Source organism: Gopherus evgoodei, chromosome 10 (genome assembly GCF_007399415.2).
Source record: "Gopherus evgoodei ecotype Sinaloan lineage chromosome 10, rGopEvg1_v1.p, whole genome shotgun sequence".
NCBI classification, from domain to species: Eukaryota; Metazoa; Chordata; order Testudines; family Testudinidae; genus Gopherus; species Gopherus evgoodei.
The window spans coordinates 66,635,946-66,649,856 of NC_044331.1; the positions used below are offsets into that span (position 1 = coordinate 66,635,946).

The window sequence follows — 13,911 nt, forward strand, 5'->3', positions numbered from 1 at the left end:
CTGGAGCTGGGTGCGGTGAGCAGCTGGGGAGAGTGAAGGGGGACCCTGGGCAGTGGGCCCAGCACAGGGAGACTCCTCAGCCAAGAGGCCCTGCAGGTCCAGACTTGGAGGGGATTGTAACCCTGACAGGGAGGGGTGATGCTGAGGAGAAGGTCCCTGCCACCCAGCAGCCTGAGAGCGTATGGCCACTGCCAGAGCAAGTGTCCCAACCCGCAGCATCCCTGCAGCACAGCCAGGTCCTGATAAGGAGGCCTGGACCTATAGGAAACAGACTGTGAACTGCCCTGACATTCTAGAGACACTGTTTGTGATGTTCTCTGCCACAGAGCAGCGTGATGTGTTTTCCTTTAACCTTTCGCATTTTTCCTTATTCTTTTTTGTTAATTAAATAACTTGTATTTGCTTTAAAATTGTAAGAATGTGATCAGTGGGTCAGGGAGGTGCGCAGTGCAACGCAGAGTACCATGGAGTGGGGACACCCTAGCCCCTGTCCTGGGTGACCACAGCAGGGTGGGGTCAAGCCCCCCCAGGAATCCTGAGCCCAGCCTTGTTGGGGTTACGAGAACTCTGCCAGAACAGGAGAGTGGAAGGGGAGTCCTCAAGGGCAAGGAGGCCTCTGGTGTAAAGGAAGTGGGAGCGAGGACTCAGATCCTTTCGCTAGCCCACTTCACCACAGTAGTGCAGAAGCCAGGAAAGTTCCCCACAAAAGCGGGATCATTCCCCCGCTTACATTCAATCTGTTCCTCACAAGTCCCAGGCCCCTTCTCAGGCCTGGCTGTGCTGCAGGGATGCTGTGGGTTGGACACTTGCTTTGGCGGTAGCCACATGCTCTCAGGCTCTAGGTGGCAGGACCCTTCTTTCCAGCATCACCCCCACCGTGTTGGGGTTATGATTCCCCTCCAAGTCTGGCCTGCAGGGCAACTTGGCTGGGGATGTCTCCCTGGCTCTCCCCAGCTGCTCATTGCACTCGGCTCCAAACTGCTCCAGTTCCAGCTCCACGCGCCTCACTGCGCTGCTGCTCTGCAATCCAGCTCCCTTGGTTGCTTCTCTGCCCCTCTGGCTCTGGTTGCCGCAGCTCTGCTCCAGGACAGGTCTGCTCTGTGGGCTGTTTCTGTGACTCTGCTCCCAGCTCTGACCTGAGCCCCACCACCCAGACTGAAGTCCTCTGGCTTGGACACTGGGCTTCGCCCATGGGTCTTAGCAAATCTAAGCCAGCCCTTGTGACCGCATTAAAAGGGGTTGGGACTCACTCACCTCTACAGCAGTGGTTCTCAACCAGGGGTCTGGGGCCCCCTGGGGGGCCATGAGCAGGTTTCAGGGGGTCCTCTAAGCAGGACCAGTGGTTCATCTTTGTGCCTGGGCTCCAGCAAGTCTAAGGCCTACTGCATGCAGTTGAAGCCTGGGGCCCCGAGCAGCTTAGCTTCATGGTGCCCCCTGTGCATGGGGGCCTGGGCAGTTGCCCTGCTTGCTACTGCCTTAATGCAGGCCCTGGTTTTTATATGCAGAAAACCAGTTATTGTGGCACAGGTGGACCTTAGAGTTTTTATATCATGTCTGGGGGGGGTCTCAGAAAGGAAAAGGTTGAGAACACTTGCTGTAGAGGGTCTGCCCTATTCAGGCCTTGATCTTATGATTGGATTCAAGGTTGTTAGTAAAATCATATAATAAAATGATATATATTATTAAAATAAATATAAGTGGGGGACTTGCAACTATAGATTACCATGGAAGCTTTCATTTTGGCCTGCCCCTCCCTCTTTTTTTTATATTTATAGGGGTGTCCTGTATTTTCCTTATGAAAATGGTAATGCTAGGAGGGTGGATGATTTTTGCTTTTTAATATGTACCCCTTTATATCTTATGATAGATGGGTTCTCTCTGTACTTAGGTTCACAATAAAACGAGATTTTAAAAAAACATAAAAAGGTCCTGTGAAAGTGGATGCTGTGAAATGTTGAAATCGCTGGGACTCGCTGTGCATGTAGAGTTCTGTTTCTGTGGTTCTCCATGCAGGATTGGGGTCATTGTGTTTAAGGGGTGCATGTGTGTGTAACGTGAAAGCAGTTCAATCACTATGGATAAATAACCTGGATTTGCTGAGATCTAGATAGATCAGTCTGCTTTGGTTATGTGGGCGCATGACTCCTTTAGTTACAGTGTGTATTTTCTAAGTGTGTTGTGTTAAAGCAAAACATTTGTATTATACACTGGTTTTGTTAATCAAAATCAAAACTGGATAAATCAAAACTGCCAGGGATGATTTAGCAATACCTTGAAAGGGAAGATATCCACTAGTAGCAGTAAAATCACCTGACCTGTCCCTTTTTTCCCCTTCGTTATGGCAAACTGCTCTGTATTTTTGGGGCAATAGTTCATTTCGCTGATATGGTGTAACCTATTTTGTTCAAAGTTTCTGTGGGTGAATGAAGTGTATAGAAGTTTAGTATTGCGACATGAGTGTCATAAAAGATGTAAAAGCATCAAGAGAAAGTGAAAGTCCTACTGGATTCAGGAGGAATTGGATCTGACTCTAAATTAAGCACCCCATAGACTTCACTAAATATTATTTTAATACATTCTCTGTTATATCCCATGTATGTGGACGGGTTGTTTCAGATGCCATCTTCGCTAAAGGTGGTACGGTCTGACACTGTGAAATTTCAAGAATACACATTGGTGTAATTCTCAACAAATTATTTAACAATGACACAGGCTTGCACCTACTTGCATTCTTGAAATCTCACTGTGTCAGGGCATGGCTGCTCTCACAAATGTAGAGTGTCAGGAGTTAAACCAGCTCCCGTAGACAGCAGCAGGGAAAGTGCTGCCGTGTGTTCACGCTGTCAGCTGCAAGCGCAGTGGCGTGGCAACATTGGGGCACTTGCAGCGGCATTCGTAACGGTGCATTATAAGCAGCTATTCCACAGAGCACTTCTTCCCATTCTGACTCTGAGGCTTGTGGGAAGGGGTGGCACGGGGCATCCTGGATCCTATCCCAATGCCCCATGATGCATCGCTTCGCATCCCAGCAATCCCTGTGCTTCCGTCCGCCATCTTTCAGCTATTTTTGTACTCCGCGCTCGGTCTTCCCTTTTGATCTGCAGGAGTGGATCCTGAACTGCTGAGGAATATGCTGACGGGTCTCACCAGCACATCACAAATTGCAGTTGTTACTCCTTAAGCTCCAAGTGACAGTGAGGAGTCAGACGATGATATCAACACGCATAACACATATGACATGAGCTTGCTTGTGGCGTTCACAGATATGCTCACCACCATGCAACGCCGCTTTTGGGCTCGGGAAACAAGCATTGAGTGGTGGGATCACATCGTCATGCAGGTCTGGGATGACGAGCAGTGGCTGCAGAACGTTCAGATGAGGAAAACCACTTTTATGGGATTTCGTGCTGAGCTCGCCCTCACCCTGCGGTGCAAGGACACGTGATCGAAAGGTAACCTGCTGGTGGAGAACTGTGTGGTGATTGCAGTCTGGAATCCAGACAGCTACTGATTAATCACTAACCAGTTTGGAGTGGGCAAGTCTGCTGTTGGAATCGTGTTGATGCAAATGTGCAGGGCCATTAATCACATCCTGCTCAGAAGAACAGTGACTCACTCTGGGCAATGTGTGTGACATTGTGGATGGCTTTGCACCAGGGTTTTGGAGCTGTGCTCCAGCAAAAACCTGCAGCTCTGCTGCTCTGTGTTCCAGCTCTGGCCTCCGCTTCAAAGCCCTGCTTTGCGCAAATGGGTTTCCCTCACTGCGAAGGGGTGATAGATGGCACACATATTCTAATTCTGGCACCAGACAACCTAGCCTCTGAATACATAAATCAGAAGGGGTATTTCTCAATGGTTATTCAAGCGCTTGTGGATCACTGTGGACATTTCACAGACATTAACGCAGGCTGGTCTGGAAAGGTGCGTGACGGACGCATCTTTCAGAACACTGGCCTGTTCAGGAAGCTGCAAGCCTGGACTTTCTTCCAGAAGAGGATGCCCATTGTGATCCTTGGAGACCCCGCCTACCCTTTAATGCCATGGCTCATGAAACCATACACAGGGAGCCTTGACAGCAGCATGGAGCGGTTCAACAACAGGTTGAGTTGGTGCAGAATTGACTGTTGAGTGCCCTTTTGGCCATTTAAAGGGCCAGTGGCGCAGTCTGTATGGGAAGCTGTATCTGGCTGATGACAGCATCCCTATGGTTAGCCGTGTGCTTTACCCTCCATAACATTTGGGAAGGGAAGGGTGAAAGCTTCACTCAGGCATGGGCCTCTGAGATTCATGCCTGGAGGCTGAATTTGAACTGCCAGAGACCAGGGCTATTAGAGGGGCCCAGCACAGGGCTGTAAGGATTAGGGATGCCTTGAGGGAGCAATTGAATGCTGAAAATCATCAGTAATGTTTGGTGCCCTTCAAGGGAGTGAAGTGGTTCCAAGGCTAGTAGGCATCTGTGTTTGCTAGGTATGATGCACTAACTGGAAGTACCTGTTGCTTTCCTGGGCTACAGTATCTTTTACTTAATGCAATAATGTTTCAAAAACCAAAAAATTCACATATTGAAAAGAAATACAACTGCTGGAGAAACACACATGGAATGACCCATCTGTGCTGTGTGGGAGGAGGGAGGGTGGGGAATGGAACAATCACAGATTTGCAAATGTCTTGTTATCATATTCCGCCTTCCTATCTGGAGTGCTGAACTTCAGGCTGGCTAAAATGCATGATGATGGGGATTGAGTGCAGTGGGTAAGGGTCATAGTTTGCACGGCTGGGCGGTGAAGCTAGAGGTGTTGGAGGAAGCTGGTGGCGATAACCTGGATGTTGGGGAAAGTGGGTTGGCGGTGACATGGGGGCACATGGGAAAGAGTTTTGGGACAAGAGCACGCATGCGTGTGTGTGTGTGTGTGTGTGTGTGCGTGTGTGCATGCAGATCTGCTCCATATGCAGTGATATGAGCGCCTGCATCGAATCTGTATGGCGCTCCATAATGCTTAGTAGCTTCTCCATGGTTTGTTGCTGGTGATCTGTATTCTCCTTTCGGTCTCCTGCCACTCCTGTAATTTTTTATTTTCATTAAGGGACTGCTGCCTGACTTCATGCAGAAGGTCCTCCTTGCTTCTTCGCGGCTGCTTCCTGAGTCTTTGCAACCTTTCTGCCATTGATAACAAGGATGTCTGGGATCTCAAAGTTGCATCTGTAAAGCCAAAATGCAACATTTAACAGAGGCAACATTGTTCACAGTAGAAAGAGCAATGATTCGGCTGAACTTAAAGACAAGCTCATAGCACACAATAGCACAAACTGCCTGTCCTAAGGCGAGCACACACAACCCACAAGAGCCCCGAAATGGTGAGTAACCACAGGGGTAAGGGGGAGTGATTGTTTGAGGGCCATACTGTCCTCTGTGGTCCTGTGCCTTGGGGAGAGCCAACAGCTGCAGGGGGCCCCTATAGTCAACTGTCCCCACATTTTCAACAGGATGGGTTCGTCCTGGAAAATATCTCGCTGCTGAGAGTGACCTGGCAAGCAAGGGAGAGTCTTCTGCAACAATGCGGCTTCCGCCCTGACCCTTGTGTGGCTTGCCTGTGTGCAGCAATGGTCCCCCGCCCCTCACGGCACAGTGGCACAGATATGTTAGCCTTACTGGGACAAGGAGCTGGAGCACGGTAGCTCTGCCAAGCAACCTGCACAAGCAGATTGCCCATCTTCTGCATGAGACCTTTGAAGAGATCACTGAGGTCGATTACCGCGATGTGAGAGAATAAATCATCACCCTATTCCGCATCTAGGCATGCATGCAGCCCTAACCCTTCTTTTTGCAACCCTCCTCGCCCCAACAGCCTGTACCCAGCAACTCCCTTCTCAAAATAAAAGCTGCTTACTGGGCATCTCCTCTGCTATTTTTTCTTCCCCAAGCACCGTCTGTTGTGACTGGCTACCTTTCTCCTGGCTTGAAAACAGCTCCTGGCTGCATGAATCTAGGGATGCTGGGCTGTCCTCTGGCTCTGCCCCCCCCCCAGCACCCTCACTCCTGCTTTCCTCCTCCTGCCTTGTTGCACTCTGGGCTGCCATGGCCTCTGAAGTGTCCATGGTTCTCTTCGGAGTGGAGGTGGGGTCACCCCCAAGTATCTCGTCCAGCTCTTTGTAGAACTGGCAGGTCATGGGGGCAGCACCGGAGGGGCGGTTTGCCTCCTGTGCTTTGTGGTAGGCATTCCACAGCTCCTCACTTTAACTCTGCACTGTGTCCCAGTCATGGCCCCTTTCTATCATAGCCCTTGATATCTGCCCATAGGTATCGTAATTCCTACTGCTGGAGCACAGCTGGGACTGGACAGTTTCCTCCCCACAAACACTGATAAGGTCCAGGACCTCACCATTGCTCCATACTGGGGATCACATGGTGCGTGGAGGCATGGTCACCTGGGAAGATGCGCTGAGAGCACTCCAGGCCTTGCTGAGCAAATAGGAAGGGGACTTTCAAAATTCCCAGAGAATTTAAAGGGTGGGTCTGATGGTTGGTCACCTGAGGACAAGGCAGTAGACTTCAAAAGTGATGACCAGAGTGGCGTGGCTTGGAGTGCTCTCAGCGCATCTTTCCAGTTGACCATGCCTCTATCAGTGTTTAGGGGGAGGAAAGTGTCCAGTCCCAACTGTGTCTAGAACAGGCATTGTGGGATGCTTCCTGGAGGCTGATCAGAGCGTTTTAATAGACCAGGGCATCCACACTGGCACCACGACTCTCCAGCTGGGGTGCAGCAAGCTCTGTGCTCATGAAGGTGGATTACCAGGGGCGCTCCAGCTGCCGAGTCCAGATGATCTACATGCCTTGCCAGTGTGGACACCTCAGGAGTTAGGGCGCCCTGGGCTGATTTAATGTACTCCAACTTGCAAGTGTAGCCAAGGCCTCAGACTGTACCAACTTTAGCGAAGATGGCATCTAAGCAACCTATCCAAATATAATCTGAAAGATGAATGGAAATACTTTAAATTATACAAGAAAAAACAATAATGAATTTATCAAGAAACAAAATCAGAATAAGTATAGTACTAAAATAACTTTCCTCAGGTGTAGTAATAAAGTATCTAACTGCTGTCGGTTATTTAGCAGTATTGCAAAAAAGAAAATCCATCTATTTTGTCAAATTAGTTTGAAATTATCAGACCTATCTACCTGAATTCTCTCCCAACAAATACAATAGCACTTCTCTTCCAATTGAGAGGCTGGTGGAACAATGTACCGTAAATTTCTGTGGGTTTTTTTTATTAAATGTTTTGGATAAACTTTAGAACAAGAATACCATCAACTTTGGTTCTTATCATTGGTATGATGACTGCCTGATGGTTCAAGGCAAATGGTCTTCATAAAATACTTTGGATCTTTGAAACTAAGTTATGTGGGTGCATCTTTGCATTGATGTTGTCTGGAGAGAAAGATGAGGAAAAGATAGATTACGTATTATCTTTCTACTTCTGACTTCATACTAGGTTTCCCTCCTCTCTGCTTGGAAATGCCTTTCTCCTAGTAGGAAACTCCCTTTTCTTTGAAAGACCTGTCATGTCCATGAAGCTTTCTGTCTATATTACTCTCCTTGTCTGTTTGTCCTGCAATGTATTGCTTTATATTGTACCCACATGTGCCTTTAGATTGTAACCTCTTCAGAAGAAGGACTATTATCTGGTCAGCATATTTTACCTATTTTACAGTGCTATTGAAAATAATAAATTACAAACTCCAGAACCTTAGCGTCTTCAACTTAATCCTTATTAGTCGTCAGTATTATTAAGGTGTATATCCTTTGGGGAAGCCACCACAAGGGAAACATCTAAAACCATTGTAAGAGAGGGTTGTAGTACACATACACATTAAGTACTACTCCATGCCCATTTTTCTGGATATGGGTCATGGTAGACATGGAAGGGTTAAACAACTTCTAATGAGTTTTTAGTATTTTAAAGAAAGAACAGGGTACACGAAATCAGATTTAGAAATATTTAATTATATTGTCAGTGAAAAGTTTTAATATTTAAACATTCCATTGTAGTGATGTGAATGAACCATTCTAGTTTTATTGTATAAAGTGAATAAACAACAAAAATTACAAGCATAATGAGCTATGTAAATTCTGCTCTGAAGGACAGCTACATATTCTAGCTTCTCATAGTCTGTCAATAATTCTTTTGCCTTGAGCAGAAATAGGTGTGAGAGATCAATGTGTACTGAATGCAATGCTGCCTTTGCCATACTCTCAGCCTCCTGAGGTGGAGTGTGTGTGTGTAGTCTATCTTGACCTCAAACATGCTGCGTGGCACTAGTGTTCCATTGTCTGTGGTTATACAGTACATCTCTATTTCCCCTAAAAGGTTTTGGAGCTATCTAAGTATAAGACAAGTAAGGGGAAACCAAGATATGGTATGTGTTGCTGTTGGAGAATATGAAGATTTCTGATTAACTACAAGTTATACATGTGGGGTTAATCTATATTCTTACACATCTCAAATTTATTTAACTTAAATTCATAAGACATTACAAGGGAAATTAAATGCAGATTCATTCTGTGACCTGCAAAATACATACTTCCAAATAGTATATTGCTTAATCATAGCAGTGTAGTATGTATGCTTATCACCCTTTCCTGCTATGTATAGTGCCATCGCTGCATAGGAATATTCTGCACTACATGTGCTATATACTGTACACATTATCAGTTGAACAATGACAGTGTGCCTAAGAGATACTGTTTATGCCCTACACCAGCTCTACATATGTATTTCATAGAGTTGCTGGCTGTGTAGTATAAGGAGGTAACCATGTTAGTCTGTATCCACAAAAACAATCAGGAGTCTGGTGGCACCTTAAAGGGTATGGCTACACTTACACTTGTACAGGGCTGGGCGTTACAGCTGTCTTCGTACAGCTGTGTAGGGAAAGCGCTGCAGCGTGGCCACATTTGCAGCATTTTCAGCGTTGTTGGGAGTGGTGCATTGTCGGTAGCTATCTCAGCATTCAAGTGGCTGCAATGTGCTTTTCAAAAGAGGGGGGTGAGGGGGAACATGGGGGAGAGAGAGAGAGGATTTTTGGATCTGTCAGCTCCCTGCCTTGCAAGTTCTAAGGACTGGAACATACACATCACCAACCTGCAATCAATTTAAAAGTTTCGAGCTCTTCCCCCACCCCTCTCTTATTCACTAAATGCAAATTATGCACTCCTAAATAGCCTTCAGACCACATAAGCAGCTGCTCAACACGGACTCCTCTTTCCCCCTCTGCGTGTGACTTCTCTCTTCAAGCAAACAGCTGTGAACCTTCCAAAGCAATTCCCCTGCCTGCCTCTGCTCGCTCGCTTGCTCACTGGAACAAACAGGAGCTGTGTTTGTTTTTTAGATAAGCAGCTTGGGGGAGCTCAGAGTTCAGCCATTCTTCTGGTTTGTTGTGAGCAGGCATTCTGGGTTACCTCCTAATACCCTGGAGGCCAATAACAGTGCTTTTGGTGGCCATACTTGATGAGCAGCGCTGCATCACGAGCGCTGCAATCATTACACCCTAAGCAGACCAGGTGTACAGCCAGCGCTGCAGCCAGAGAGTTGCAGCGCTGGATGTGCCTTGCAGATGTGGACAGTTACTAAGTTGCAGCACTGTAAACCCACCCACCAGCGCTGCAACTCTCCGGTGTTGCCAAGCCCTAAGGGTATGGCTACACTTGCAGCTGTATAGCGCTGGGAGTTACAGCTGTCTTCATACAGCTGTGTAGGGAAAGCACTGCAGTGTGGCCACACTGACAGCTACCACACTGACAGCTACCAGCCCTGCAGTGTGGCCACATTTGCAGCGCTGTTGGGAGTGGCTGAACAGGTATTCTGGGATACCTCCGAATACCTCTGGAGGCCAATTACAGCGCTTTTGGTGGCCACACTGGCGGAGCAGCGCTGCAATCGTTATACCCCAGGCAGAGCAGGAGTACAGCCAGCGCTGCAGCCAGGGAGATGCAGCGCTGTATGTGCCTTCCAAGTGTGGATGGTGAATAAGTTGCAGCACTGTAAACCCATCACCAGCGCTGCAACTCTCCAGTGTAGCCAAGCCCTTTTTAACAGATTTATTCAGGCATAAGGTTTCATGGGTAAAATACATCACTTCTTCATGGCTCCATGCATCTGAAGAAGTGAGGCTTTTACCCATGAAAGCTAATACCTAAATAAATGTTCATCTTTAACGTGCCACTGGACTCCTGGTCGTTTTTGTGGCTGTATAGTGTACATAAGGTAGCAAAGAAAAGTGGCCATATAGCGTGTGCTGTTCTACATGTGAGCAATACTGAAGGTGTTTGAGTACATAACATCTTCTTGCATTCACTATTAAAAACGTGGCAATTACAGCACTTGCTTACACTGAACATTTGGAAATGTAACATGGGGAAAGTATGTGCATATAGATGGGTTTTAGGCAGTATTTGGTCTGTTTTGAAAAAAGTGAGGTATACGAACTACATTGTTTTTTCATGCAGGGCCTGATCCAAATCCTGATCAAGCTACTAGAAAGCCCTCCCCTAACTTCAGTGGGAAATGGTGTAGGCCCTTAATTTACTCCTTCCATCAGTTCTGTTTCTCTCAGTTGAAAGTAGGGAGCACTAGCATCCTCTGACCTTCTAGCTTAGAGTGGACCACCCGCAGGTGCGCTGCAAACCTCCACTGCGCATAGTTGGCGAACGTGTTACACTGCATCTAGGGGGCACCGACCCATCGACACCTGGTAAACGTACTGTATAGATCGGCGTAGGGTGGGCTACACTGGGGGTGTGCACCATGGGTGGTAGTAATGAGGCCCCCTAATGCCTTACTAATTAAGGGTACATTGCTGACTGCATTTCCAGGAGGAACGAAATCTCGACGCTGTGGCTGTGGCGCGTAGGCAGGGCGGGCACGCTACAAGCCGCACCCTATGGAGCCGTATACCGGCCGCGTGCGCACTGCCCCCACCCGGCACAGACACCGGGGCGCCCCCAGCGGCCGGCCGGCGCGGCGATCTGCCGGTACAGCAGGCCCAGCATCCCCGTGACCGAGGAGCCAATCAGGGAGCGTGGCAGCTGCCCGCCCGGCCGCCTTTCCCCACTTCCCTCAGTCGCCGCCGCCGCCGCCCGGAGAGGGAGAGCGTGGAGTGGGGCTAGTTCCCGGTCGCCGCGCTCCATGGCGATCCAGGGCTTGTGCAGCGAGGGTGGCTCGGAGCCCTTCTGGGTAAGAGCGGCGCGGGGTCTGCGGCCGCGTGCTCCGGGGCCGGACCCAGCGCCCGGGGCTCCCGCACGCCGCCTGGCGGGGGTCCCCCACAGGGGGGCAGGGTTCGCGCCCTCATGGAAGGGGTGCAGCCTTTCCCCCGGGTCAGGCCCTTTCTGGGAGGGTGCAGCCCCCTCTTCCCTTACAGGAAGGGGGTGCATGGCGGGGTTGCAGGGCCCTTGGTCCAAGAAAGGGGAGAGTCTCCCCCACCCATCCAGCGGAAGCACAGGGTATCACGAGCTTGGCCGATGCCTTTTGTTCCCTCGCCCTGTCAAAAGTTATGTAAAGGATGGGGGGGGGCGGTAAATGGGGTTGTGTCTGATTAGTGTGGGGGCTGTGCTTTTCTTGATGGCATAGGACTGTCTGCTAAACGTATTAACTCATTGCAAGATCTTGATAATTTCACCCAGGCTAAGCCTGCATTCACCCACGAAAGCTCGTGCTCCAAAACGTCTGTTAGTCTATAAGGTGCCACAGGACTCTTTGCTGCTTTTTCAGTTTAGGTAGCTCCTAGGTGGCTAAGGGCAGCTCTGGCCGCATGAGGTGGTGGTGACTGCCCTTGAATGGTACAGAGCTGCCTGTTCTGTGCTACTGTAATTGTGATATCTGTTAAGAGACAAAAGTGTTATTAATTATTTCCTGTCTCATCGAGATTAGATTGTGTGTGTTAAGTATATTAGAATGGGTGCCTCTTGGTGATATCTCAAAAGTTAGGTAGCAAAGGTTCCTCTATCTTTATTGCTGTTGTTTTCATGCCACACACTCTGATTCTCCTTCCACATTTCTCTATACTACTGTTTTATGTTGAAATGCACTTTCAGTCTGGATATTTGAGTAATTAGGACATGGGCTACATTCTGGTTCTCCAAATCATTACAGTATGGTTGGTTACATCGTTCTCTGCTATGTATTTTTTTTAAATATTAATATTCTGGTAGCAAGTTAGAATCGGGGCTCCATTGTGCTAAATGTACAAACACTTATATGTACATGGTCCCTGCCCTTAAAGCTGCTGTTAATGAATTTTTCTCTGGTTTTGCTTTCATTTGGTTTCTTGATCTAATCAGACATGTACAGTTCACTTGCCTGATGTCACTTTGAATGTAATGTAAACAAAGCAACTTTGGGTGTGAATAGAAGTTTATGGGAATGTTCTCCTTTATACCAGAGATAATGAAGAAAACACTTGCTTTGTGGATCAAGTGAAGCCCTAATCCTGAATGGGGCTTTCAATTGCTACTGCAAATATAGAATCCTAGATTCTAGTGCAGGGTTTCTCAAACAGGGGTCTCTGCTTGTGTAGGGAAAGCCCCTGACAGGCTCCCACTGGCCCTGGATCGCTGTTCCGGGCCAATGGGAGCAGCTGGAAGCGGGACGGGCTAAGGGACTTACTTGTCGCCGTTTCCAGCAGCCCGCATTGGCCCGGAGCGGCGATCTGCGGCCAGTGGGAGCCTTGATCGGCCAGACCTGCAGACCGGGCAGGTAAACAAACTGGCCTGGCCTGCCAGGGGCTTTCCCTACATAAGCGGCGACCCCTGTTTGAGAAACCCTGTTCTAGTGGCACTTCAACCTATCTTTCTATAATTCCAATTTATGTGGTATCTTGTAGACTCGATAAGTATTCAGGGTACTAGCCACAAAATAGAGTGGCATGTACATGTTGTCATTGTAATAACTGTTTCCTGGTTTGATCAGATAAATCACAGCTTTGAATTCTCACATGTGATATTCTTCTTACTTCAGTTATATAAATAGATATCTGATATGCTTTTTGTTGAAGGTTTGTAAATAGTTAAGGGTTTACTAGTGTTGGAACTTGTAGTTCATTGGGAGTTTGCAAGTTGGGAACTTGTCTTGCTTACTGAAAAACAGTTCTTGTGCAAGCTGGAGCAGTTGCTAAACCAGCCTGCTTGAAGTGAGACAGTTCCTGGGAAGATACACCGTTCTGAGGTAGTAATCTGTGTTACTCATCAGGTTATAATGGTAACATTAATAATTGCTGAAAATGTTATCAGTTTGCATTAAGTGCATTAGATTGTTTGTAGATGAGTTCAGAGGACTTTCTTTGGGCTGACTTGTAGTAGCTATTGAGCGCTTGCTTTATTTCTACTTTTCCTGAAATTTTCAAGAGGTATTAAAATTGTGAGTGGAGCTTAAAAAATCCATTCTCCCATGGCAAGTAGGAAGCTTTTCCTGGTGTGTGCTGTCAACTTCTGCAGAACATAGGTTTCCATTTAAAAAAAGGTCTCTAGTCCTTATGGTTGTGAAGGTAACCTCCCACATGTGAGCCACTTGTGTACAATGCAGTGTGTAGGTATGGGGCATATCTTGATATATCTGCAGACATACCACTTCAGTGCCTTTTCTGCAGCTTGTAAATTTCCATTGCAGCAGTGAGAGGGGTTGAAAAGCAGAGACTCAACACTCATGCCCTTGTAGTAGCTAGGAATCTACCTTTCATATTGGCCTTTGGCTGTTGCCGTGCTCTGTTATTGCTATTGCTCTGGCTATTGGGTGTCTGGTAAAATTTCCAAGCCCAATGCATGGATTTGGTCAGAAAGGGTGGGAAAGATACTGAAGGGCATAAATTAGAGAAGTGAAGTACAATATATAGAGAATATGGAAAGGTGGTGCTAGAATGGA

The 13,911-nt window shown here is 47.7% G+C and overlaps 1 protein-coding gene across 1 annotated transcript in view; it reads left to right on the forward strand.

Moving 5' to 3' along the window:
• The first annotated feature begins 11,072 nt into the window (after window positions 1-11,072).
• The window catches only part of ABCC1 (ATP binding cassette subfamily C member 1), a 99,273-nt gene continuing 96,434 nt past the window's right edge, over window positions 11,073-13,911 (forward strand). Inside the window, 1 exon segment of the mRNA XM_030577122.1 lies at window positions 11,073-11,232. Within this exon segment, the coding sequence (XP_030432982.1) occupies window positions 11,185-11,232 (48 nt within the window). The 5' untranslated portion in view covers window positions 11,073-11,184.